Source organism: Rana temporaria, chromosome 4, assembly GCF_905171775.1.
Source record: "Rana temporaria chromosome 4, aRanTem1.1, whole genome shotgun sequence".
NCBI lineage: Eukaryota > Metazoa > Chordata > Amphibia > Anura > Ranidae > Rana > Rana temporaria.
Window position 1 is genome coordinate 273,270,049 of NC_053492.1, and position 23,681 is coordinate 273,293,729.

Consider the following 23,681-nt stretch of genomic DNA (forward strand, 5'->3'; position numbering starts at 1 on the left):
GCAGACTTAAAGCTAATGGGGTGGTGCAGTACCACATTTGGCCAGAGGTGCAGGGGCGCCGGTGCCTCATAGCGGTTCGGAGCTGAAATACTCTGTTCGTGGGTGTTTGAGGTCAGCCGAGCTGTCCCTGAGCATTTCCGAGGCTCTCCGGCGCCCACCACCTCTAGCCACATGCGGTATTGCATGCCATTGAAGTCAATGCGGAACAAATTATTTTCGTTTCCATTGACGTCTATGGGGAACCTCGCTTTGATATGCGAGTGCTTTGGATTACAACCATTCTCCTGGAACAGTATGGTTACACTGTATTGTGTGTGCGCACAATTAATGTATTTTTCCCAGGGGTGAAAAAAAATTGCAACTAAGAAAATATATAATTATAAATAATAAAATGCTCGTTGGGGCTAACTTCTAGCAAAAAAATGCAAATTTTAATGTGAAAAAAGTAAAAAACTTGCCCCAGTCAACAAGTGGGTAAATAACTTTTCCCAGTACAGATATTTTATTTTTGTGAGTTGGCAACTGTGAGTCCTTATTGTGAATTAATTGGTTTGACGCACTTGTTTAAAATGCTTCCCTCCCTAAATGTAGTTGGACATATACATAATTCCATAGTAATAAAAATATTTTAATGCAACCAAATGTTTTTTATAGCTTGATATACACAACAAAGAAATTATTGATTTGATATGTTTTGGCTACCTGGTAGGAATGATGAAAACATTGTTTGTAGATCAAAATGTATGTATAGCCAGCAAATGTGAAATCGCCCTAGATTGCTACATATAAAGCCACATATATGGATGTTGGTTTTCTGGAGCTAAGCTTAGATCATCATTTCTTTAATTTATTAAATCCGTGTTCTCTATACAGTGATTCGCCATTTACCCGTGTTAAAGGTGCTATCTCCAGAGGATGGGAAGACAAATATTGTGAAAGCTGCACAGAATTTTTGTCAACTTGTAGCCGAGAAAGACAAGAGACCATCAGACTTGGATGTTGAATCGCTTGATCATCTATTAAGAAGTAATAATTGTTCTTTTTCCCCGTGCTGCTGTGCGAAGTATAATGGGTTGTTCTAGTTCTAAAATATAGGTTAAGTTAATAAGCTCATTAGTTTGATTGCTTTACATTGGATAATTACAAAGTTGATCTCCTAATTTATTTGATCTACTGATTGGTTAGCTGGCTTACATTATCACAGCGTAATCCTTGCTTAAATGGTAAGGAAACTCTGGCATCTGGGCCTTCATTTTTTGTAGTGAAGAAATGTCATCCGCACACCAAGGAATCCTTGGAAGGGTCCAAATCTTTATTCACATGGTCACACGGAACACATATGGCAATGTTTTGGAGCTACTCGGGGCCCCTTTGTCAGGCAAGTTATGAAGGGCCCTGCGTGGCTCTGAAACATTGCCATGTGTTCCGTATGACCATGTGAATAAGGCTTTGGACCCTTTCAAGGAATCCTTGGTGTGCTGATAACATTTCTTCACCCTAATTGTCCAGCCAGTGGCCATTACAGCACCCAGCATCACTACAGCCATTTCCATGAACGTGTGCATGGGAAATATTGGGTTTGGATTCATTTTTTGGAGGGAGTCATCTTTCAATAACATGTTGGGGAAAGAAAATGTTGATGTTTCATTTATGTTCTTAACCACTTAAGGACCGCCTCCTGCACATTTACGTCGTCAGAATGGCACGGCTGGGCACATGCACGTACAGGTACGTGCTGTGCTATTGTCCAGCCGTCGGGTGCTCGCCCGCGACCTGGTCCGACGCACCAGGACCGCAGGACCCGATCGCCGCTGGAGTCGCGATTGGTCCCCGGAGCTGAAGAACGGGAAGAGCCGTGTGTAAACACAGCTTCCCCGTTCTTCACTGTGGCGACGTCATCGATCGTGTGATCCCTTTTATAGGGATACATAATCAATGACGTCACACCTACAGCCACACCCCCCTACAGTTGTAAACACACGAGGTCACACATAACCACATCAGCGCCCCCTGTGGTTAACTCCCAAACTGCAACTGTCATTTTCACAATAAACAATGCATTTTAAATGCATTTTTTGCTGTGAAAATGACAATGGTCCCAAAAATGTGTCAAAATTGTCCGCCATAATGTGGCAGTCACGAAAAAAAATCGTAGTAGTAAAAAAAAAAAAAAATTATAAAAATGCAATAAAACAATCCCCTATTTTGTAAACGCTATACATTTTGCGCAAACCAACCGATAAACGCTTATTGCGATTTTTTTTTTTTTTTTTTTCTTTTTTTTTACCAAAAATAGGTAGAAGAATACGTATCGGCCTAAACTGAGGAAAACAAATATTTTTTTTATATATTTTTGGGGGATATTTATTATAGCAAAAAGTAAAAAATATTCATTTTTTTTCAAAGTTGTCTCTATTTTTGTTTATAGTGCAAAAAATAAAAACCGCAGAGGTGATCAAATACCACCAAAAGAAAGCTCTATTTGTGGGGAAAAAAGGATGCCAATTTTGTTTGGGAACCACGTCGCACCACCGCGCAATTGTCTGTTAAAGCGACGCAGTGTCGAATCGCAAAACCTGGCCGGGTCCTTTAGCTGCATTTTGGTCCGGGTTTTAAGTGGTTAAACAATGAAAAGACCGTTTTCAGTGGGTCAGCAGACTTGTATTTTAAATCCAAGTTGGGGGGGGGGAATATATTTCTACTGTTTATAACATGACATTTTATATATATATATATTTGTTTTCTTTTCTTTTGTAGGTACACACAATTTCCCAGACCCTGACTTAATATTAAAATTTGGCCATATAAACAGCACACTAGGTTTTCTGCCATGGCACATACGACTTTCAGAAATTGTGTAAGTATGTGAAAATGGATAAATATTATATAAAGCAGCGCATGTAATGTAAAACCCTAAGCTATACATTTGTATATAGTATTTGTATATAGTAACCAACAGTAGAGGCCAGGCATAGCAATATGATGTTCCATATATTGAGTATATGGCAGAAAAAAATTAAGAATCTTGGTAAAGCTGTACTTGGGGCATGTTGTCGAAATGCTTTTTTTTTTTCATGAGAATTGCTCTTCCCTCTGTATAAGTCAATGAGTAAGGTTAAACAGGTTAAATGCATATCAGAAGGACAAATGCAAGTACAGTAAATTGAATAGTAGCGGAAGCATCTAAAACTGATGTTAAAAAGCACACTGCCTTTGCTCGTTGAAGCCCCTATATTGCAATGGCTACATGGAAGTTTTGTCTAGCACTGATATCAGTGTGCTGAAGATACACTCAGTTAATTTTTTATTTATTTTTTCCTAGCTTTAACATTGTGTTTTTCATTTACACCTTAACATCAAGGAATTCCTAAACAAATCTGTTATTTTAAAGCTCAATTAAACCTTTTTCATTCTATTACAGTAATGCAGTACAGTTGCATATACAATATTAATTGTGCCTTTTTTTTAACACTGACAGACTTGCATTAAGCCCCTATTCACACCGATGCGACTTGTCGTGTAATATCGCATGACAAGTCGCACCCTAAGTCTATGGAACTGTTCAAACTGGTGTGACTACAACTTGCCCCAGTTTGAAAGGTTTCGGCACTATTCTTTGTCGATTTCATGTGCGACTTGCTTAGACATCTGTGCATGAAGTCACGCAGATGTCGGCAAGTCACACATGAAATTGTACTGACTGGTGGCTTTGAAATCACTCTAAAGTAGCGTGATTTTTAAAGCCGCATTCAGTGGGAATGGAGTGTTAAATTAGTTTTATGGCCACAGCAGCATTGTAATAGCAATACAAGCAATAATTATTTTAGACCAGGGGTATTGTATTAAAATTCATGAAAGTCCAGTAAGTCAAATTTTCTTCCAGCCGAGGACCGAATTGTATGTTTGACTCGCAATGGCAAACGGGGGCCATTTTTGCGAGTGCCACACCGCATGGTGCCACAGTACCATGTAGCTTGGTACGGCGCAATTGTACAGAAAAAAAAAAGTCCATAAACTCTTTTTTTTTTTTATATTTATAAGGCAGCCCACTTAAATAAATGGTTCCTACACGCTGTACGCAATAATGTGAACCTAGCCTCAGATGTTCTCAGTCCCCCTTCACATCATCTCCAGCCCTCCTTCACATTCTTGTTTGTGGCCCCCTTTTATTTTACCCCCTACTTGAAATTGCAGTTCCCAGCCCCCTTCATATCATCCCGCCCTTCACATTCCTATCCTCGCCCCCTTAATAGTCCCCAGCCCCCCTTCACATTGCAGTCCCCAGCCCCCCTTCACATTGCAGTCCTTACCCAGGGCTATAAGCACCCCCCAAACGCATAACTGTCCTCGCCCCCCTTTATAGCACCCCTTTCACATTCCTGTTCTTGCTCACTTTTTTATAGCAGCCCCCATCACATAATTGTCACCCATTTTATAGCACCTTCTTCACACATTGTAGCCCCCAGTGCCCCCCCCTTTCACATTCCTGTTATCGCCCCCTTTTTTCAGAACCCACACACACACCACTTTTCCCAGAAACTTCTTCACATTTCTGTTCTCATTTGTAGAATCCCATCCCCCTTCATAGCGCTTCCTTCACATTCTCGCCCTGCCTCCCTTTTATATTACCCATCCTCCTTCATACTACAGTTTCTGATCCTTGCCCCTTTACATCATGCCCGGCTTCCGCCGTCCTTGATAACAATAACAGTGCCAAGCTTCCCTGTCCTACCTTACACAGGGCACAGCAGCTGACATTGGAAGTGCAGCAAAAGGGATGGACGGAGGGTGGGACCTGCCCCAGTTAACTGGTTGCTAGAACCGCCCTGAATTACAGAAAGCATTCAGTTCACAGGGCCAGCCCCTGCCCTCTGTGCATCTCTGCGCTGCTCTTTTTTGATGTCTGCTCTGTAAAAACAGAGCTAGCAGGGAGCAGCGGCTGAGGGGGGGGGGGGGGGGAAGCAGTTCCTAAAGGGAGAGACCACAATGGGGCCGGACGGAACATTGACTCAGCCTGGACTTGGCCCATGGTCTGCCATTTAGTGATGTCTATTTTAGACAATCTAATATAGGCTTGTTTGAATAAACTCCTTTCATGTTGTGAGGTCTGCTGGTCATCTTTCCGCAACTTCCTGGATTCCCTGCATTTTATAGCACCCTTTACAGATTCTCTGCTGTTTACTTTCATTATCTAAGAACTACATTTCCAATGGTACCTTTCTGCCTGCAATCAGTGATTCTTGTTCTGACTCCGCCTCTTAAAACTCCTCCTCTCAGCACCTCTGTTCACAAGGCAGGCTCTGTGACACAGCAGTGCCTACTGGCAGGGCATAGCGAATACGTGCCACAGTATTCAAGGAGGTAAATGTGTGGGGATCTTCAAAAAGCAAAGTTGACAGACTTCAAGTTTGTCCAGATTAATAAGAGTAGACTAGAAATAATTGACATACAATGTGAAGATTAAACAATTTTACCTTTTAATACGCTTTAAGAAGCCCAGCTCTTCCCCTGAACACTGTGTAATCAACAGTGCTGCTTGGTGAGCGAGAGCAATGCTCCTTGGAGCACGTTGAACTGCAGGAGAGCTTTGGTCTGATAATCTGTTCTAATCTAATTCTAGTTTAGTCTAATGGCTACATAGTATTTTCTCTTTCGTTCATGGACGGACACAGCCTTAATCTTGACATAGTGGGTATTAGCCTTCCTTTAGGAGTGACTAGGCAGAAACTTATAGAAAGGGTTAAACTTATCATACACACCCTACAGCCCCGCCCAGGGGACGGGCCCTCTGGGTATAACCCCTCTCTCTGCATCTCGCAGGTCGTTTTTTTTTTTTTTGCCTAGTTTAGAAGACATGGCTCCCTTCAGGCCCATAGGCTTGGAGAAAAAATAACAAGATGCGCTAAATATAAACAAAGTATAACAACATGTCACAAATAAATGTCCATAGGTGAAAGTGGAAAAAAAGAAGTAATATTTGATGAAGAAGAAGTCCTTTAAGAAACGGCAAAGTTTCTATCCACCCATAAGTGAAAATCAAAAGGAATGAGCCAATTAATCCACAGAAGAGTCCAAGGATAAGAGGTAACTATCCCAGAGTAGTGATCCACCACCAAGAGCAAACGTAGCCTCTTACCGGATAACCGGCGGTCTCTTAACTAAAAGAAGACCCCAGAAAGCATGATAGTAGATGAACCTTTGGAGATCAAATCGCAGGTGGGCTGAGCTGGAAGACAGTCTTTATCCCGTTCCAATGTTTACGAACTCGATCAACAGGTCACATGAAAAGATATATAGGGACCGCAATAGTGTGATACCATAAACGTATTTATTTTAAAAGAAGTCAAAAACACACTTACATTAAAATAATGATAAAAGGGCATGTCAATTGGAGCTCCGGCCGGAAGCTGACCAAAAAACCCGTTCAGTAATGAAGAAGTCGTGCAAGTATGCGGGGGGTAATCCGATGCAGCACTCGTTCCGGAACGAGTGCTGCATCGGATTACCCCCCGCATACTTGCACGACTTCTTCATTACTGAACGGGTTTTTTGGTCAGCTTCCGGCCGGAGCTCCAATTGACATGCCCTTTTATCATTATTTTAATGTAAGTGTGTTTTTGACTTCTTTTAAAATAAATACGTTTATGGTATCACACTATTGCGGTCCCTATATATCTTTTCATGTGACCTGTTGATCGAGTTCGTAAACATTGGAACGGGATAAAGACTGTCTTCCAGCTCAGCCCACCTGCGATTTGATCTCCAAAGGTTCATCTACTATCATGCTTTCTGGGGTCTTCTTTTAGTTAAGAGACCGCCGGTTATCCGGTAAGAGGCTACGTTTGCTCTTGGTGGTGGATCACTACTCTGGGATAGTTACCTCTTATCCTTGGACTCTTCTGTGGATTAATTGGCTCATTCCTTTTGATTTTCACTTATGGGTGGATAGAAACTTTGCCGTTTCTTAAAGGACTTCTTCTTCATCAAATATTACTTCTTTTTTTCCACTTTCACCTATGGACATTTATTTGTGACATGTTGTTATACTTTGTTTATATTTAGCGCATCTTGTTATTTTTTCTTATGTTTTTACTGTTTCACCGTACACAGTAAGGTGCAGCTTTTTTCAGACCAGTACTCTTTAGGAGCACTATTTCATCACATTAGAATTTTATTAGCGCAGTTGCTTCCAATTTCTTTTCCATAGGCTTGGAGGCTGTTGGTTCAAATTATGTTTTGAATTATTATTTTTATTTTTTTCCTGCTATCTTCGATCAACTGCTGACTGGGCGACAGGCTAGAACTCAGATCCTTGTATTCATCCCAGTTTCGGCCATCAAGCGTGCGCCAACCTTAGCTGCGCGTTGGGTCGTCCACGACATGCCTGTCGCTCTACAGGTGGCCGGTGAGCTATATGCTCCAGGGCTTGCACAAGGACCGGTCTGCAGGGCCGAGTCGCAGTAGCCTGGCCGACCGTCACCTCCGTCACCATGCGTTGGATGTATGCTCCAGCATAAATCCAAAGGAGGGTAAGTAGTTACTACCTTGCTCCGGCAAGAAGACAGAGCTGGGCATCCCTGGAGAGGTGAGTAAAGGGCTCCATATTCCCTTCTCCCCTCCTTCCCCTTCCCTCCTCCCTAGACTGCTGAGGTGGGGGTTCCCCTGGGGAGCTCCACCTGGGAACCAAGATAAATGTATAAGTGCATAGAGATTGCATACTTGTGTCCATACTGTCAGCTGCTGCTTTCCCTCCTGCAATGAAGAGAAGGAGGGCGTTCGGAGCTGCATAAGAGATTCTGCTACTGTGTGTCCGGCGACCAGTATTCCTGTGACCACATGCTGGATTGTTTGTATACTTTGCAGCCATTTTCTTGTAGCCGCACTGTATTTGGCCTCTACTTGGCGTTCGGCGGCCATACTTTTGGGGTCTACAGGTTTACCTACGGTGGCCATTTTCTTGTAGCCGCCCAGCGTTCTAGAGGTGTTACACACTCGGCGCCCAAGGGGGTGGAACCTCGTCTATTGGCCGCTCAGCGGCCTGCGCTGTGCGCCCCAAGGACGGCGCTTAAACGGTTACGTTTCCGGCAGCCTTACCTTGAAGCTGGGGCCTCTAGCATCCCGCTCGGCGGCCATTTTTTTGTAGCCTAAACCTACATAGATAACACTGGCTGACATGCTTTTGGGGCCTCAGTGTGGTTGACCTCTAGCGCCTGAGTGGCGGCCATCTTTATAAATCAGCAGCCAGACAGACACGCTGACTAGTAAACAAAAGCTGATTAAAGACAGCAGCCTTATAATAATTGCAGCCATTTCAGCAGACCGACAGACCGTAGCTCTGCTAGATTCAGCAGACAAGAAGCAGCTCAGCTAAGACGGCACTGCACTACTGGTTCTGGGTTGGAAAGTCCTCTGGGGGGGAAACCCCTCATCTATTCTGCAGTTAGGAGGGTGGGTTGTCGCACCTTGCTTGGACTCCCTGTGTCAAGGGCGTGGGCAGCATGACGTCAGAAACAGAATTTTTTTTGGCAATTGATGCCCCTGCACCCGATTTATCGGTGGACGCTATGCGGCAATCCTAGATGCCTTCATTGCCAAGGTGGAAGCAGCGCGTGGAAGAACGGGGGCTAGAAAGCGCTCCCTCCGCCATCTGCTGGGGACAACTCAGATGCTGGGCTGGGTCCAGCTAGCGCTCATGACCCTGGCTCTGAGGTATCTGAGGATGCGGACCAAGAACCCTCTTGAAGAGAGTTCCTTGAAAAGATGGACCTCGTCCCCGATAGTGGACCCTCCTGTGTCCAGATTAAACAAGCTCCACTATACCAGTGGAGGGGGCTCCCGCCTTCAACGACCCTGCGGACGAGAAGGCTGAGGCGATCACCCGCAACCGGTACACGGCAGTGTGTTTGACGGTATGCCCAACCATAGTTGGGGCCCTGGTGTCTCAGGCACTCACGGAAGGGGCAAAGATGCTGCTCAATGGGTTACAAGCGTCAGGCTTCCTCGAACGAGGTAGCCCTAGCTGACCTACTAGTACAAGGCCTAAAATTCATTTGTGAATCGGCCTTGGACACTATTCCTCTGCTGGCCAGAGCTTCTGGTCAGGCGGTGGCATTACGCCGTCTACTTTGGTTAAGATTTGGTCCGCCAACCAATCTTCCAAGAAAGCCCTGATGGACTTGCCCTTTAAGGGCGACAGACTTTTTGGAACTCCCCTGGATGACATAATTAAAGATGCTACAGGAGGTAAGGGCACACTGCTCCCACAGTCCAAAAAGGGGAAGGAGCCACACCGTAGGCAAGGGCCCTTCTTTACCGCACACAAGCCTTTTTTTTCGTCCGCCCAGTATGGCGGGTAAAAGCCCACAGGCCGATAAAGCGCCTGCTCAGGGACCTAGACGTCCCTGGTTTTCCTAACCCAACAAACCTGCAGACAAAGCTACGTCCACATAAAGGTTTTCCCCCACCCATCCCTCGGGTGGGGGGACGTCATCGCAAATTCGCGACCCCGGTGGACATCTCAGGTCCCCGACCGGTGGGTTTGCAAAGTAGTGTCTTCAGGGTACAAGATAGAACTTCTATCTTGCCCACCAAACTGATTTTTTTTTCCCTCCAACTGAACCACAACCGACTCGTTGGGAAGCCCTATTTGGGGCAGTTCAAGACCTGCTGAAACGCGGGGTGGTTATTCCTGTCCCAGTACAGGATCGGTTTCAGGGGTTTTACTCCAATCTGTTCATAGTACCAAAGAAGGAGGGCGTTCGCCCAATTCTGGACCTCAGGGCCCTCAATTGCTTCATGAAGGTACAAGATTCCGGATGGAATCGGTTCGCTCTGTCGTCACTGCCCTCCAGCCGGGGGACTTTCTGGCATCCTTGGACATCAGGGATGCCTATTTACAGGTCCCCATATGCCAAAGCATCAGAGACTTCTGCGCTTTGTGGTCGGGGAATACCACTATCATATTGTGGCTCCCCCCTTTGGCCGGGCATCGGCACCAAGGGTGTTCACCTAGATGCTTGCCCCAATTTTCGTCCTAAGACAACGTGGCATCACTATCGTGTGCTACTTGGACGACTTGCTTCTGAGGGCCGCCTCAGCCTCAGAAATGGAGGTGAGCGTGTCTATAACATGTCAGACCCTCAGACACTTTGGGTGGCTACTGAACATTTAGAAGTCAGTAATGGTACCGACTCAACGTCTAGTAGATCTGGGATTGATTCTGGACTCCCCAGAGGCAAAGGTTTTCTTCCCTGTGGAAAAGTTGCAGACCCTTCGGGCTGCGGCGCGGTAGTTGACATCCCAGAAGGGTCGTCACTCCGCTTTTGCATGCGAGTCCCGGGCCTTATGGTGGCCTCTTTCGAGGCGGTACCATAGGCGCAATCTCACATGCGAGTGCTACCGAAGGAAATTCTGTCCAGATGGGACAAGCGCCGATCATCCCTGGATTATCAAATCGGGGTGAGCCACTTGGTCAGGGCCTCCCTTGTGTGGTGGCTGACCTCATCGGCACTTCTGTCCGGGAAGTCATTCCTTCCTTATCACTGGATAGTCATCACGACGGACGCCAGCCTTACTGGTTGGGGGGGGGGGGGGGGGGGGGAGTCTGGGGGGTTCAGTCGACCCAGGGTCGCTGGTCTCCAGAGGATTCCTATTTGCCGATCAATGTGCTGGAACTTCGGGCGATCAGGCTGTGCCTTTCCACATGGTCTCGGAGGCTTTAACGACATGACCTCTAGGTGCCTCAGAACCACCGTTTGAGAACATTAGGGAAGTTCCCTTGTTGACACTTTCTCAGAAAGTGGTCCTTTTGGTGGCTGTTACGTCAGTTTAGACGGGTTCTGAGCTGGCAGCCTTGTCATGAAAGGCTCCCTATTTGATCTTCCACAAGGTGCTGCATCCGCAGCCTTTTTTCTTCCTAAGGTCATTTCGACCTTCCATCTCAAGGAAGACATTGTACTGCCATCCTTGTGTCCTCATCCGTTGAATCCTAAGGAGACGACTTGGCGTTTCTTGGACGTTGTCCGAGCTCCGAGAATATACTTGTCTGTTCCGGAGTTCAGACTCACTGTTTCGGTGGCTGGACCCAAGAAGGGCCCAGCGGTCTCATCGGCCGCCATTTCGAGGTGGATCCGACAAATCCTGATCAGGCTTACGCCATAAAGGGTCGGGCGCCTCCCTATCACGATGCATTCGACCAGGGAAATGGTGCCTCTTGAGCTTTCTGACATCAAGTGTCTGTTTCCCAGGTGTGTAAGGCGGCGACCTGGTCGCTCGCACTTTCACTAAACTTTACAAGTTGATGTGAGTGCATCTTTGGATGCTTCTCCGGCCGCAAAATTTTGCAGGCGGCTGTTTTAGAGTTACAACTCAGTTGAGGAGCTCTGTTTTGGGGGGGGGGGGTTAATTTTATGCTGTTCCCACCCCTCATTTTGTCAAGATTAAGGCTGTGTCCGTCCATGAACGAAAGAGAAAATAGGATTTTATACCCGCCGTAAAAAAAAATTCTGAGTTCATGGACGGACACAGCACCCACCCCTCCTTTTTATGTTTGTACTACTTTTTGACGAACTGACCTGCGAGATGCAGAGAGAGGGGTTATACCCAGAGGGCCCGCCCCCTGGGCGGGGCTGTAGGGGGTGTGTGATAAGTTTAACCCTTTCTATAAGTTTCTGCCTAGTCACTCCTAAAGGAAGGCTAATACCCACTATGTCAAGATTAAGGCTGTGTCCGTCCATGAACTCTGAGAAAAAGATTTTACGGTGAGTATAAAATCCTGTTTTTTTTTGTTTTGTTTTTTTTTTTAACCCCCAATGAAGCACTTGAATGAGTTTAAGTGAAACTAAAGCCATATTTAACATGGCGTAGGTGCAAATTATAAATTGTTAATATGTTTTTTTAAAAAGTACTTGCATGTGTTTAAATCGTCCCTCAATCTGTCCCTTTACAATGATATCCTACAGAAAAGCATATGTTTCATATGGTAGACAGTGCTGTGCAAAAGCCTTAGGCAGGTGTAAAACAAATGCTGTAAATTTTAAGAATGCTTTCTGAAAAAAATGTTTTACTTTCTATTATGGTAAAAATAAAAAGTTAATGTTCAGAAAAGAAATCCAATATTTGGTGTTGCAACCCTTTGCTTTCAATTCGTCTATGTACACTTGCAAACAGTTTTTGAAGGAACTCAGCAGGTAAGTTCCAAATATGCTGGAAAACTAACTCCAGATCTTCTTTGGATGTAAGCTGCCTCAGATCCTTCTGTCTCTTCATGTAATCCCAGACAGACTTGATGTTAATCAGGGCTCTGTGGGGGCCAAGCCATCACTTTCAGGACTCCTTGTTCTTTACACTGAAGACCATTCTTAATGACATTGGCTGGATGTTTGAGGTGGTTGCCCTGCAGCAGAATAAATTTGTGGCCTATCGCACGCCTCACTGATGGTATGGCATGATGAATAAGCATCTACCTATATTTCTCAGCATTGAGGACACCATTGATCCTGAACAAATCACCAAACACTGTTTACAGAAATGTAGCCCCAAATTTGCAAGGAACCTCCACGGTTGCCTGCAGACACTCATTATTGTACCGCTCTGCAGCCCTTCGTGAACAAACTGCATACTGCTTAGCCAAATGTATTAAATTGTGACTTATCAGTCCAAAGCACCTGCTGCTATTTTCTGCACCCCAGTTCCTATATTTTCTGCACCCCAGTTCCTATATTTTCTGCACCCCAGTTCCTATATTTTCTGCACCCCAGTTCCTATATTTTCTGCACCCCAGTTCCTATATTTTCTGCACCCCAGTTCCTATATTTTCTGCACCCCAGTTCCTATATTTTTATGCATAGTTAAGTTGCTTAGCCTTGTTTCCAAGTCTGAGATGCAGCTTTTTGGCTGTAATTATTTTTCCATGAAGACCACTTCTGGCCAGACTTCTCCTGAAAGTATATCGGTGTACCTGGGTCCTACTGGTTTCTGCCAGATCTGTGCTGATGGCACTGCTGAATATCTTTTGATGTCAAAGGAAAGTAAGAATGATGTGTCTTTCATCTGCTACATTAAAATGTTGCCGGTCAATGGTTTCCTCAATGCTGAGAAATACAGGCAGATATTTATCCATGATGCCATTCCATCAGGGAGGCATGTGATTGGTCCAAGATTAATTCTGCAGCAGGACAACGACCCCAAGCATACAGCCAATATCATTAAAAAACTATCTTCAGTGCAAAGAACAAGGAGTCCTGGAAGTGATGGTTTGGCCCCCACAGAGCCCTGATCTTAACATTATTGCGTCTGTCTGAAATTACATGAAGAGACAGAATGATTTGAGGCAGCCTACATCCACAGATGATCTGTGGTTAGTTCTCCAAGATATTTGGAATAACCTACCTGCCAAGGTCCTTCAAAAACTGCAAGTTTACCTAGAAGAATTTGAAGAATTGATGCTGGTTTGAAGCCAAAGAGTGTCTCATCAAATTAATTTAGATTTTTCTTCTGTTCGCTCACTTTGCATTTTGTAAATTAAAGGGGTTGTAAAGGAAACATTTTTTTTTTCATAATCATCCATTACCTGCAGACATTCCTCTTTTCACTTCCTCATTGTTCGTTTTTGCTCAGAAGTTGCTCTATTTCTTCTCTGTTCTGCACTTCCTGCTTGTCTGATTGTTACCACCGTGAAGGGAGGCTTTACTGCGGTGGTCAGTAACGTGCTCGCCCCCTCTGGGAACTACATCTGTGCGGCAGGACGCTCTCTACGTGTTAGAGACTTCAAGGAGGTGTGAATTACTGGGCGTGCCGCAATGCATACTGAGAAATGTAGTTTACATGAATGAGCGCCGCAAACAGGAAGTGAATGAGAGAACAGAAACTAGAATGCCGGAATTGATATGGATGAAGGAATTTCTGTTTTTTAACAGAATCATTACACTATTCTGTCTGTCTACCTTGCAGACATTAATTTTAGGCAAAAACATGTTTTCCTTTACAACTCCTTTAATAAAGTTAATCTGTATACTGAACAGGGCTATGCATTTAAGAAAGTGCATATAACGTATTTTTATTATGTGTGTGTGTGTGTGTGTGTGTGTGTGTGTTTTTTTTTTTTTTTTCTGTGAAATGCATAGGGCAACTTACACCAGTGTATGATGATTTTTTATTTATTTTTTTCCTCAGTTCTTTACCATCGCATGTGAATATCCAATACGAGGACTTTTTCTCCGCACTCAGCTGCTACGCAGGCTCTGAACAGCGATTTGGAAAATGACCTTACTTCCTGTTGGGCCAATCCTGGCTCCCTTTCAGAGGGGCTCGATGCATCTGTTTACGAACAAGCAGTCTGTGGCTTTAGACACACTGATTCTTGGCACAGAACTGATCTTATTTGTCATACATCTGTTATTTACAGTGTCTAAATGATGCACAGACTGAGATCTGTCAGCAGCCGAATCAGGGACATTTAGATGAACGTGACAAAATGATGCCCATTTGCACATGTGGGCAGTACTTTCATGTACATTAAGAGCTTGATTGTGGAGTCCAGCTTTTTTTGTGTTAAGGGCATCTGAAGCAGATCCCTGCAATTGCTGGGTACATTGAGAACATCCATTATGACTACCTATGAAGTAAGTGTTTCAGGCATTGTTCCGTCCAGCTGTTTTCTATATTCGGTCAGCGAGTGGACTATGGGTGTGTTGCTTCTCAACCTACTTCAGATATTTGGAATGTAACTATTGGAAAAACAAGGACGCATGCTTCACAGAACCAAAAATAGCTTTTGTTGTACATGGACATTTAAACATCTCCCTGTCGGCAAGAAGTATTTTTTGCTGTGAAAAAGTAACCAAATATGTATTTTAAATTCATATTTTTGGTCTTGCATTCAATAAGTTACATGGCAGAAAAGTCATGAAAACTGTTTAGATATTTGAATCAGTTGCACTAAATTTACATGACAACCAATTTTTTTTTTTTTTTGTTTTAAAGTTATAATTTATAATAAAAATCAAAATTGGGTTTTCCAGAGCTACCATCTTATTGTCTATAGGGCATTTTCTCACGTTGGACTCTGTGTATTTGGTTTTAGAGGTTCACATTGCCCCAATCTAGAATAAACAAAAGCAGTATAATTATGTAAATTATGTAAATCATGTAAAACTTGGAATATTAATTTATTATCAAGCTGAGCAATGAGAATACAACAAAGTAGCAGAAAATCCAATCCCCATCAGCCCCTTCAACAAACAAAACTTCCGTTATTCAGGACTTCTGTCTGGCCAGCAACATGGTCACTTAACTTTCTAGCTGCCCGTCTTGCTATTGATAGTTTTTGGCTCTGCTTTTATGTATTCAGTTCCCTGCGTTAAGCCATTTTTACATTTTTGTAAATGCTGGTGTAATATGACAGCAAATTGATAAACATTTAATAAAAAGTACAAAGAGCTATAGTGTACAGTGACCCACCGACAGTGATTTTCAGTTGGTTGCTATGGATTAAGTATACCATAACTGCTCTTTGCAACAAGCCTAAAATACATTTTACTATGGTAGAATATAGTGTTGTCAGCTGTAGCAATTGACTGTTGTTCTGTGAGAAACCTAAAGAAAAAAACACTATAGTTGCTCCAAGCAACATCCCTTTTCCTGTCGATTATTAAAACGGTTCATCGGGTTTATTTGATCTTTTTTATTCTATTTTGTCAAGCTGTATGTTTTCTTTGAATGCGTCCAGTTGGTTGCCATGTAATGCTTAGAAATCTCAATAATGGAAGAAGGGTCCAAGTGATAAATGCTGCCTGCAGTAGCCTCTGCTTAGCTGCCATGGTCGGTTGATGCAGATCTTGCCTGAATTAGGTCTTTTTCAGGGTTTTTTTTTTTTTTTTTTTTACAGCCGTTTCATATGTCAAGATGCAGTAATGTTCTACAATCCTGTCCATGCATATTGAATCTCAAGTGGAGACTGCCACATCTCTCAAATCTTTATACATTTGTGCCAGAAGGTGAATAAAACTGTTTAAAGAAAAAGAAACCTCCTCTCAAATCAGAATTGTCTGTTTTTTTTTTTTTTTAAGGGTTCTTCTATCTTCTTGACTAAAACAGTCCTGCGCTTCCTGTGATAACTGGTTTGGTTGTTATATTAAAGAACACCAACGTGGTGTTTTTTTTTTCTTTTCTTGAAATATAAACCTTGTTGATAATCTCAGGTTAGGCACATGGGAGCTGCTCTTACCAATGTGTTTTTTAAAGTACAAAGTCTACTGATGGCTTAGTCACGCTCGCTTCTCTAAGAGGTTCACATTCAGGTGCCTGTCCCCCAAAGGCTCCTCCTTACCCGACTCATCAGCCCCATGTAGAACCTTTTGATAAGCCATTCCCTGGGTCCCATTGCTGTTGTTTAACCACTTCCCGACTGGCTCCCACACATGCAGCAGCTTGAGTCTCCTGTGCGAAGCACCCTATATGTATGGCAGCTCCCTTAAGAGCAGTGTGGCCGGCACACAAATCCCTGTTCTGACGGGAGGAGAGACAGATCGTGTGTTCCTACTAAGTAGGAACAGTGATCTGGCTCCTCCTCTAGTCAGTCACATCCCCTGTTATAAACACAACTAGGGAACACACTTAACCGCTTGATCGCCCCTAGTGTTAACTCTTTCCCTGCCAGTGACATTTATACAGTAATCCGTGCATTTTTATAGCCCTGATCGCAGTATAAATATCAGTGGTCCCACAAGTGTCCGATCTTTCCGCCGCAATTTTTGTCCCGCTAAAAATCGCAGATCGCCGCCATTACTAGTATAAAAAAATATATAAATGCTATAAATCTATTCCCTATTTTGTAGACACTATCGCTTTTGCACAAATCAATCAAATACGCTTATTGCGTGTTTTGTGTTTATTTGTTTTTTTTGTTTTTTTTTATAATGCCAAAAATATGTAGAAGAATATATATTGGCCTAAACTGATGAAGACATTTTTGTTTTTATTTTACACATTTTTTGGAGGGGATATTATAGTAAAAAATTATTTTATTTTAGAAATTTTTGCTTTTTTATTTGTTTTGTTTTTTGTTTATGGCGCAAAAAAACCTGCAGAGATGAGCAAATACCACCAAAAGAAAGCTCTATTTGTGTGAAAAATTTTGTTTGGGTATGACATCACACGACCGCGCAATTGTAAGTTAAAGCGACGTAGTGCCGTATCGCAAAGAAAGGCCTGATCATTAAGGGGGGCCAATCCTTCTGGGGCTGAAGTGGTTAATTAATTATATTCACCTAGTGCACGCTCCAGTGTTCTGATGAGAAAAGCTACAGGGTCGGCATCCCTTTAAAACTATTTCACCCTTGGGAGTACTGTATCTCGTCAAAACTGTATTTAAAAGATGACAACAATTTGAGTTGTATTTTAGTGCAGACTTCTGCGAAAATCAGTGAGCTAATCGCGCAAGCCAGAAATGAAATTTCCATGGGGGTTTTGTGCACCAAAGGAAGGGTACACCAAGAACTTCTCCCGGTTGCCAGTTAGCTTTTAAATTTTACTAAATCACAATGGCTGCAGATTGAAAAGCAAAGGTAATTTTTAGTAACATGGCTTATGTAGTAATAGTATTTTTTTTTTTATTTGCTATATTTTTTCCCAGAAAAGTGAAGTTACCCTTTAAATTTTATAAAGACAAGTTTTTAATTCGTCAGTTACATTTAGGCCTCTTGCACACTGCAGCTTTTTTTTTTTTCTACTGTGCTAAAATACAGCCTATTAAATGCGCATTCTTCAGTAAAAATAATTAAATTGAAAATTTATGCCTCGTGCACAAATGTGTGCAAAGGCCCATTTTACATATTGTGCAGAACAAAAACACTATAATATGTTTTAGTGAATTTGCGTGAAAATTGCGTGAACACATATATGCGAAATAACACAAAAAAATATATAAAAGCTGAAAAAAAGTAGATGCTCAAACAGGAGTATCGTGTGCAAGAGGCCTTAAAGTTGTTCAAAGTGTGAAGAAGAGAATGTCTTCCAACAGGCATGCCAAAGTAATGGTGGGGTGACACCAAGAATTTTTCAGTGACTCCAGCACCCATGTCCATTTGCTGCCTTCCTGTTCTCGGAACGTTCCCGTTTTCTACTGAAGTTCAGTGTTCATAGCTGTAAGAAGCACAGTCTAATTGTAAAGCTGCTGGAACCACAGTAGAAATACTATATAATGGAATCATCTGCACGTTTTTGTTTGCTGAGATTCAGAGTACGTGAGGTCAGCTTAACACCCCAGGCTCCACACCACCCTTATAAGTCTTATTAAACGTATCATGTTCTTAGAAAGTTGGAACAGAAAATGTTTTTGCAATGCAGTTGATTTTTGGGCCAGATTACCTAAAATGTAACCACTTGTGCCAAGCACTTTGCCCAACTGTGGGAACTTATCTATGAATGTATGAGAACCATTTTAGGTCAACCCATTATCCTTTATCACCATCTTCTCCATAGCATTTGTTTTATTAAAGGTTCTTGTTGTGCTCATATGTAAAGTTTTTATGGTAAATATAAATATTTCAATTTAATATTGAAAAAAAAAATGTACTGTATATAAACAGACTGAAAACAATAAAGTCTTTTTAGACTATGCTGTGCTCTGCATGTGTCTCAGGTTCCAAAGTAGTATAGTGCCTAAAAGCCCATTTACACCTTTTTAATGCATTGTGGTAGTTTGCAGGTTACTACAACATCCGTTACATACGTTGTTGTGCTGATCATTTTGAATTGCATCCAAAACACTCAGCTTGGCCTTAAATAGATTGAAATTCAGCCTGTTCAGCAACTCTGGTTGAATAGAAGTTGATCCACTGGTGTGTTATCAGCCAGTTCATTTGAATAGACTGCCCAAACACAATGCATATTATTTAAAACAAAGGCGCGCCACAGAACCCCCAATCACAAAAACGGATGTGATATGAATCAAGTCCATAAACAAAAATAAATCGGCATAGATCTCCGTTCGGTACAGTTCATGCACATATGGAATCCTGGAAATTCACACCACCAAAGTGACAGGTAATGACATTGAAGTGATACCTTCACCAGAAATGTGAGGCCGCTTACCAGAGGGCAAGCTTTCTATGCAGTTGGCTATAGCCCAGCCGCGGCCTTTGTGGACTCGAAGGATTCAAGGGGGAGACAGGTCCCAGGAAAAACACACTAGGTACGATCTCAGGCTCATCCTCCTCTGCTGTTACTTCCAGCAATGTCTTCTCTTTCATCATTGCTGGATAGAAAAGTTCATGTAGGTCAACCTACCAACAAGAACAGGTATATACAATGATAAACATTGGGGGATAAGGATTGTGTCGCTTAGAGCAAATATCCCATCAGCTCGGACGCTAGAGCCACCGAGGAGGATGTCTCCCACGGCGGCCAAGGGGGTGGATGCGGAAATGGACCTATCAACTAGATATTAAAGCAGCTATAAATATAGGCTATATTGGAGATGAGTGCAGTTGGGGAATGCAATTGTGAACACATGAAACAAAAAAAACATACAATATGTGTGGAAAGTGAAATGTGAGTTTGACGGGTGTGATGGTGAGAAAGTGTCAGAAGAAAAGGCAAAGAAAGAAAAGAGGGAGGAAAGGGGGAAGAAGTGGGGGAGGGGGAAAGGGAGAAACGAAGGAAGGGAAAGGGGGAAAATAAAGAGGAGGGGGAGGGGGAAAGGGAGAAACGAAGGAAGGGAAAGGGGGAAAATAAAGAGGAGGAGTGAGAGGAAAGGAAGAAGCAGAAAAAGAGGGGGGGGGGGAGAGGGAGGAAAAGAAACAAGTGAAGGGTGATTACCTTTATGGGGTACAAAACAGGGATCAAAAGAGGGTCCCAGGACCACAATCCCGGTGGACACAGTGCTACAGAGCACTATTTTGTAGTGGCTTAAGAGTAGGTGAGTAAGTGAATCAATAATTATATTACCAGCTGTCGTCTCAAGGGTAAAAGCCAATAGAAGCCTAAAATAGATAGACAGGGGACTACAAAAGCCAACAGTCAGGCTGGTAAGGGGATCCAGGACTACAAAAATAAGATAACCATAAATAATAACAACTTACTTAGTACTTGGTGAGGTAAATGTGTCCTGGGACCCGGTGTCCATCACATCCTAAGCGGGATCTCGCCCGCTTATATGCTCCAACCGAGCGGCATCATCAAACGGCGAGAAGCTCCCTCACATGACGCCGCTCAGTCAGTCCACCCACATGACGTCAGCGCACGCATGCACACAATGCATTACGGCCGAAGCCAAAAGGCTTCCGCCAATACAAGGGCAAGTGGTGCTGAGCCCCCGGGCGGGGCTACAAGCATCACCAGAGCGGGCACAAGGCCGCCAATAGTGGAGACAGCCATGGCAGTGGTGTTATTACCAGAAATACGTATTTATATTGTATATTCATTGTAATCTTCATAAATTGATTGTATTTGTATATTTTGTTAATTGTTTACATATTGCTTCAGAATTTGTAAAGGGATGGTGTTTGCTTTGCCTATATCCCATTTGGCTCACATGCCTGCTGCCGTGGGTGTCTCCACTATTGGCGGCCTTGTGTCCGCCCTGGTGATGCTTGTAGCCCCGCACGAGGGCTCGGCGTCACTTGCCCTTGTATTGGCGGAAGCCTTTTGGCTTCGGCCGTAATGCATGGTGTCAGAAATCTGTGCAGGCCATTCAAGTTCCTGCACCCCAAACTCGCTCATCCATGTCTTTATGGTGCGCAGTCATGTTGGAACAGGAAGGGGCCATCCCCAACCTGTTCCCACAAAGTTGGGAACTTGAAGTTGTCCAAAATGGCTTGGTATGCTGACATCTTAAAGCGTTTGTTAACCCAAACCCCCCCCCCCCCCCCCCCCAGATTCTGTTCCTTTAAAGCATGTTACACAGCACAGTGCTTATACTGCTATCTTGCAGGTAGAGGTAAACTCCCTGCAAGATAGCAGGCCAATATAATAGTAATCTTATAGAATGTCCCTATCCAGACAGGCTTCTACCCAACAACACAAAACAGATAAAATAAACCAATACTTTTACAATTTACAAACAAACCGCTATTGATAGGTGAGTTGTCACTTCTGAGAGAAATCAAACCGAGTACTGGGCCCAGTCGGGTTAATTTTATTACAGAATGTTTTCTCGCTTGCTGTTGTAACCCCTTGTAAAAAATGAATTCAGTCAGAGATGATAATTTCCCAATGCCCGATCTCCTTACTAAATGTGTATATCAAACTCTACCAACAATCTAGCAAACGGACACCGTTTGAAAATCTAGCGGATTAGGGTCACATTCACAATCTGCCCTCTGAGGAGGGAGAGAGACATTGCTCTAGTGCACAGTGCTGAATCGAGAGCGGTCTCTGGTAAGTATAAGGAGGGATGCCTGAAACACAGAAGTTGTGTTTTTTTTTACCGTAATACCAAATACCAATACCAAAATCTAGCTCCAGACAGTTACCAGCACAAACTAAAGTTTAATATGGAATATAAAATTGAAAATAAATAAAAATAAAAGCACAAGCTGAGCGCCAGGTAGTGTCCTTCACCAAGCTGGGAATGCAGCGTGCGTTCCAAAAGCGTATCAGCTGTCTCTGCCTTATGCGCGTTTCGTCATTGCGTCTTCAGAGGCGGTGTCGTAATTACAAAACGCGCGTAAGGCGGAGACACGCACGCATGACACTTCCGGGTAGAGCCAGCTGATACGCTTTTGGAACGCACGCTGCATTCCCAGCTTGGCTAAGGACACTACCTGGCGCTTAGCTCGTGCTTTTATTTTTATTTTTATTTATTTTCAATTTTATATTCCATATTAAATTTTAGTTTGTGCTGGTAACTGTCTGGAGCCAGATTTTGGTATTAATATTTACCCGCATTCCCCTGTATTTTGGTGTAAGTATAATTAATTCGATTTTTATACTACTACACCAAAGGAAGCTTGTTTTCCTTCTCTTTGAGGACATTGGACCTCTAGTGGCTTTTATTGTATGCACACCAGTTCCAGTTTCGCTTCACAGCTGACGTGAGGAGTGGACGAGCGCAACAACCAAAATTGGGAGATTGGAATTACACGCTGTATACCCCCGTAGGGTGAGTGGGGACCCTGGTGGGGGAGCACCGGAACCACCTCGGAAGCACTTATTTGAATATAGGATCAATTTTTTCACTATGGATTGCTGCACTGTACAAATTACAGATATATCAAGATCTTTATGTTGATGGGACATTATGTTTTGTTATGGAATTTTATTCAACATTTATGATTTTTTTGTGTTTTTCCCACTGATTTTATTTATCACTACTAACATATTATATATAATACTAGCTGAATACCCGGCGTTGCCCGGTCTTCCTATCTTAACCTTTTGGGGAGGAAAATCATAGTAATATAAATATACCCATCTTTTATATAAGGGTGTAGGTAAGGGTTAATTTAACTGTCATATATTTTTATTTGGCATATAAGTAATATGTGTACCAGGTATTATTGAAATATCTCCAGGCGTACAGAAGTTATGTGGGAACATACATTTCCCATTGATTTGCATGGGACTTTAAACAAAAACCCCGACCCTCACAAATGGGGGTAGTTAAGGGATAAATTAACTATCCTATAGTTTAAGTGGACATATAAGTAACATGTGACCAAGTGTTATCGAAATATCTACAGCCGTTTGGAAGTTATGAAGTAACATGTATTTCCCATAGAGTTGAATGGGACTTTAAAGAAAAACCCCGACCATGGCAACTGGGGGTGGGTAAGGGTTAAACCACCTATCCTATGTTTGTTGCTGACATATAAGTAACATGTGTGCCAAGTTTCATGTTAATATCTTTAGATGTTTGGACGTGATGCTGGAACATACATACATACACACACGTTGAGTTTTATATATATATAGATTATTGTAGACAAATATTTCTTTCACTTTTAAGGCGCAAGTTCATAGTATATAGATACAATATGTGTGTGTGATAAACACTAATAGAAAAATGAAATCAATATTATACCCTGTGCCTGATCTACTGACCACTAACATCAGCCTAAGTGGCATTAACAGGTGTACAATCTGTGAGCACAGTGAATCCTTATGTGCTCTATGGATGTATATATATCTCAAAAAAGAGAGAAAAAATCCTGAGACAAAAAAGAAAAATACTTGTGTGTATATGCGCATGAACTTGCGCCTTAAAAGTGAAAGAAATATTTGTCTACAATAATATTATATATAATATGTTAGTAGTGATAAATAAAATCAGTGGGAAAAACACAAACAAAATCATAAATGTTGAATAAAATTCCATAACAAAACATAATGTCCCATCAACATAAAGATCTTGATATATCTGTAATTTGTACAGTGCAGCAATCCGTAGTGAAAAAATTGATCCTATATTCAAATAAGTGCTTCCGAGGTGGTTCTGGTGCTCGCCCACCAGGGTCCCCACTCACCCTACGGGGGTATACAGCATGTACTTCCAATCTCCCAATTTTTGTTCATTCATATAACTGAAACATCGTAACCTGTGTTTACAATGTTTCAGTTTATGAATGGATAGGAACCTCTGTCTTCTCTCCATTCATTTTCAGTGCATGCTCAGAATCACTTCGGAACAACTGCCTAAGATACGTCGGATCACTGCCTACGGCGTGAACGTAACCTACGCC

General features: G+C 42.7%; 1 protein-coding gene across 1 annotated transcript in view; it reads left to right on the forward strand.

The window, feature by feature from the left end:
• NUS1 (NUS1 dehydrodolichyl diphosphate synthase subunit) overlaps positions 1 to 16,036 on the forward strand; it is a 32,217-nt gene extending 16,181 nt beyond the window's left edge. Inside the window, exons 3-5 of the mRNA XM_040350308.1 lie at positions 874 to 1,026; positions 2,758 to 2,857; positions 14,173 to 16,036. Coding sequence (XP_040206242.1) covers positions 874 to 1,026; positions 2,758 to 2,857; positions 14,173 to 14,263 — 344 coding nt within the window. The 3' untranslated portion in view covers positions 14,264 to 16,036. The remainder of the gene's footprint in view (positions 1 to 873; positions 1,027 to 2,757; positions 2,858 to 14,172) is intronic.
• Positions 16,037 to 23,681: the final 7,645 nt, after the last annotated feature.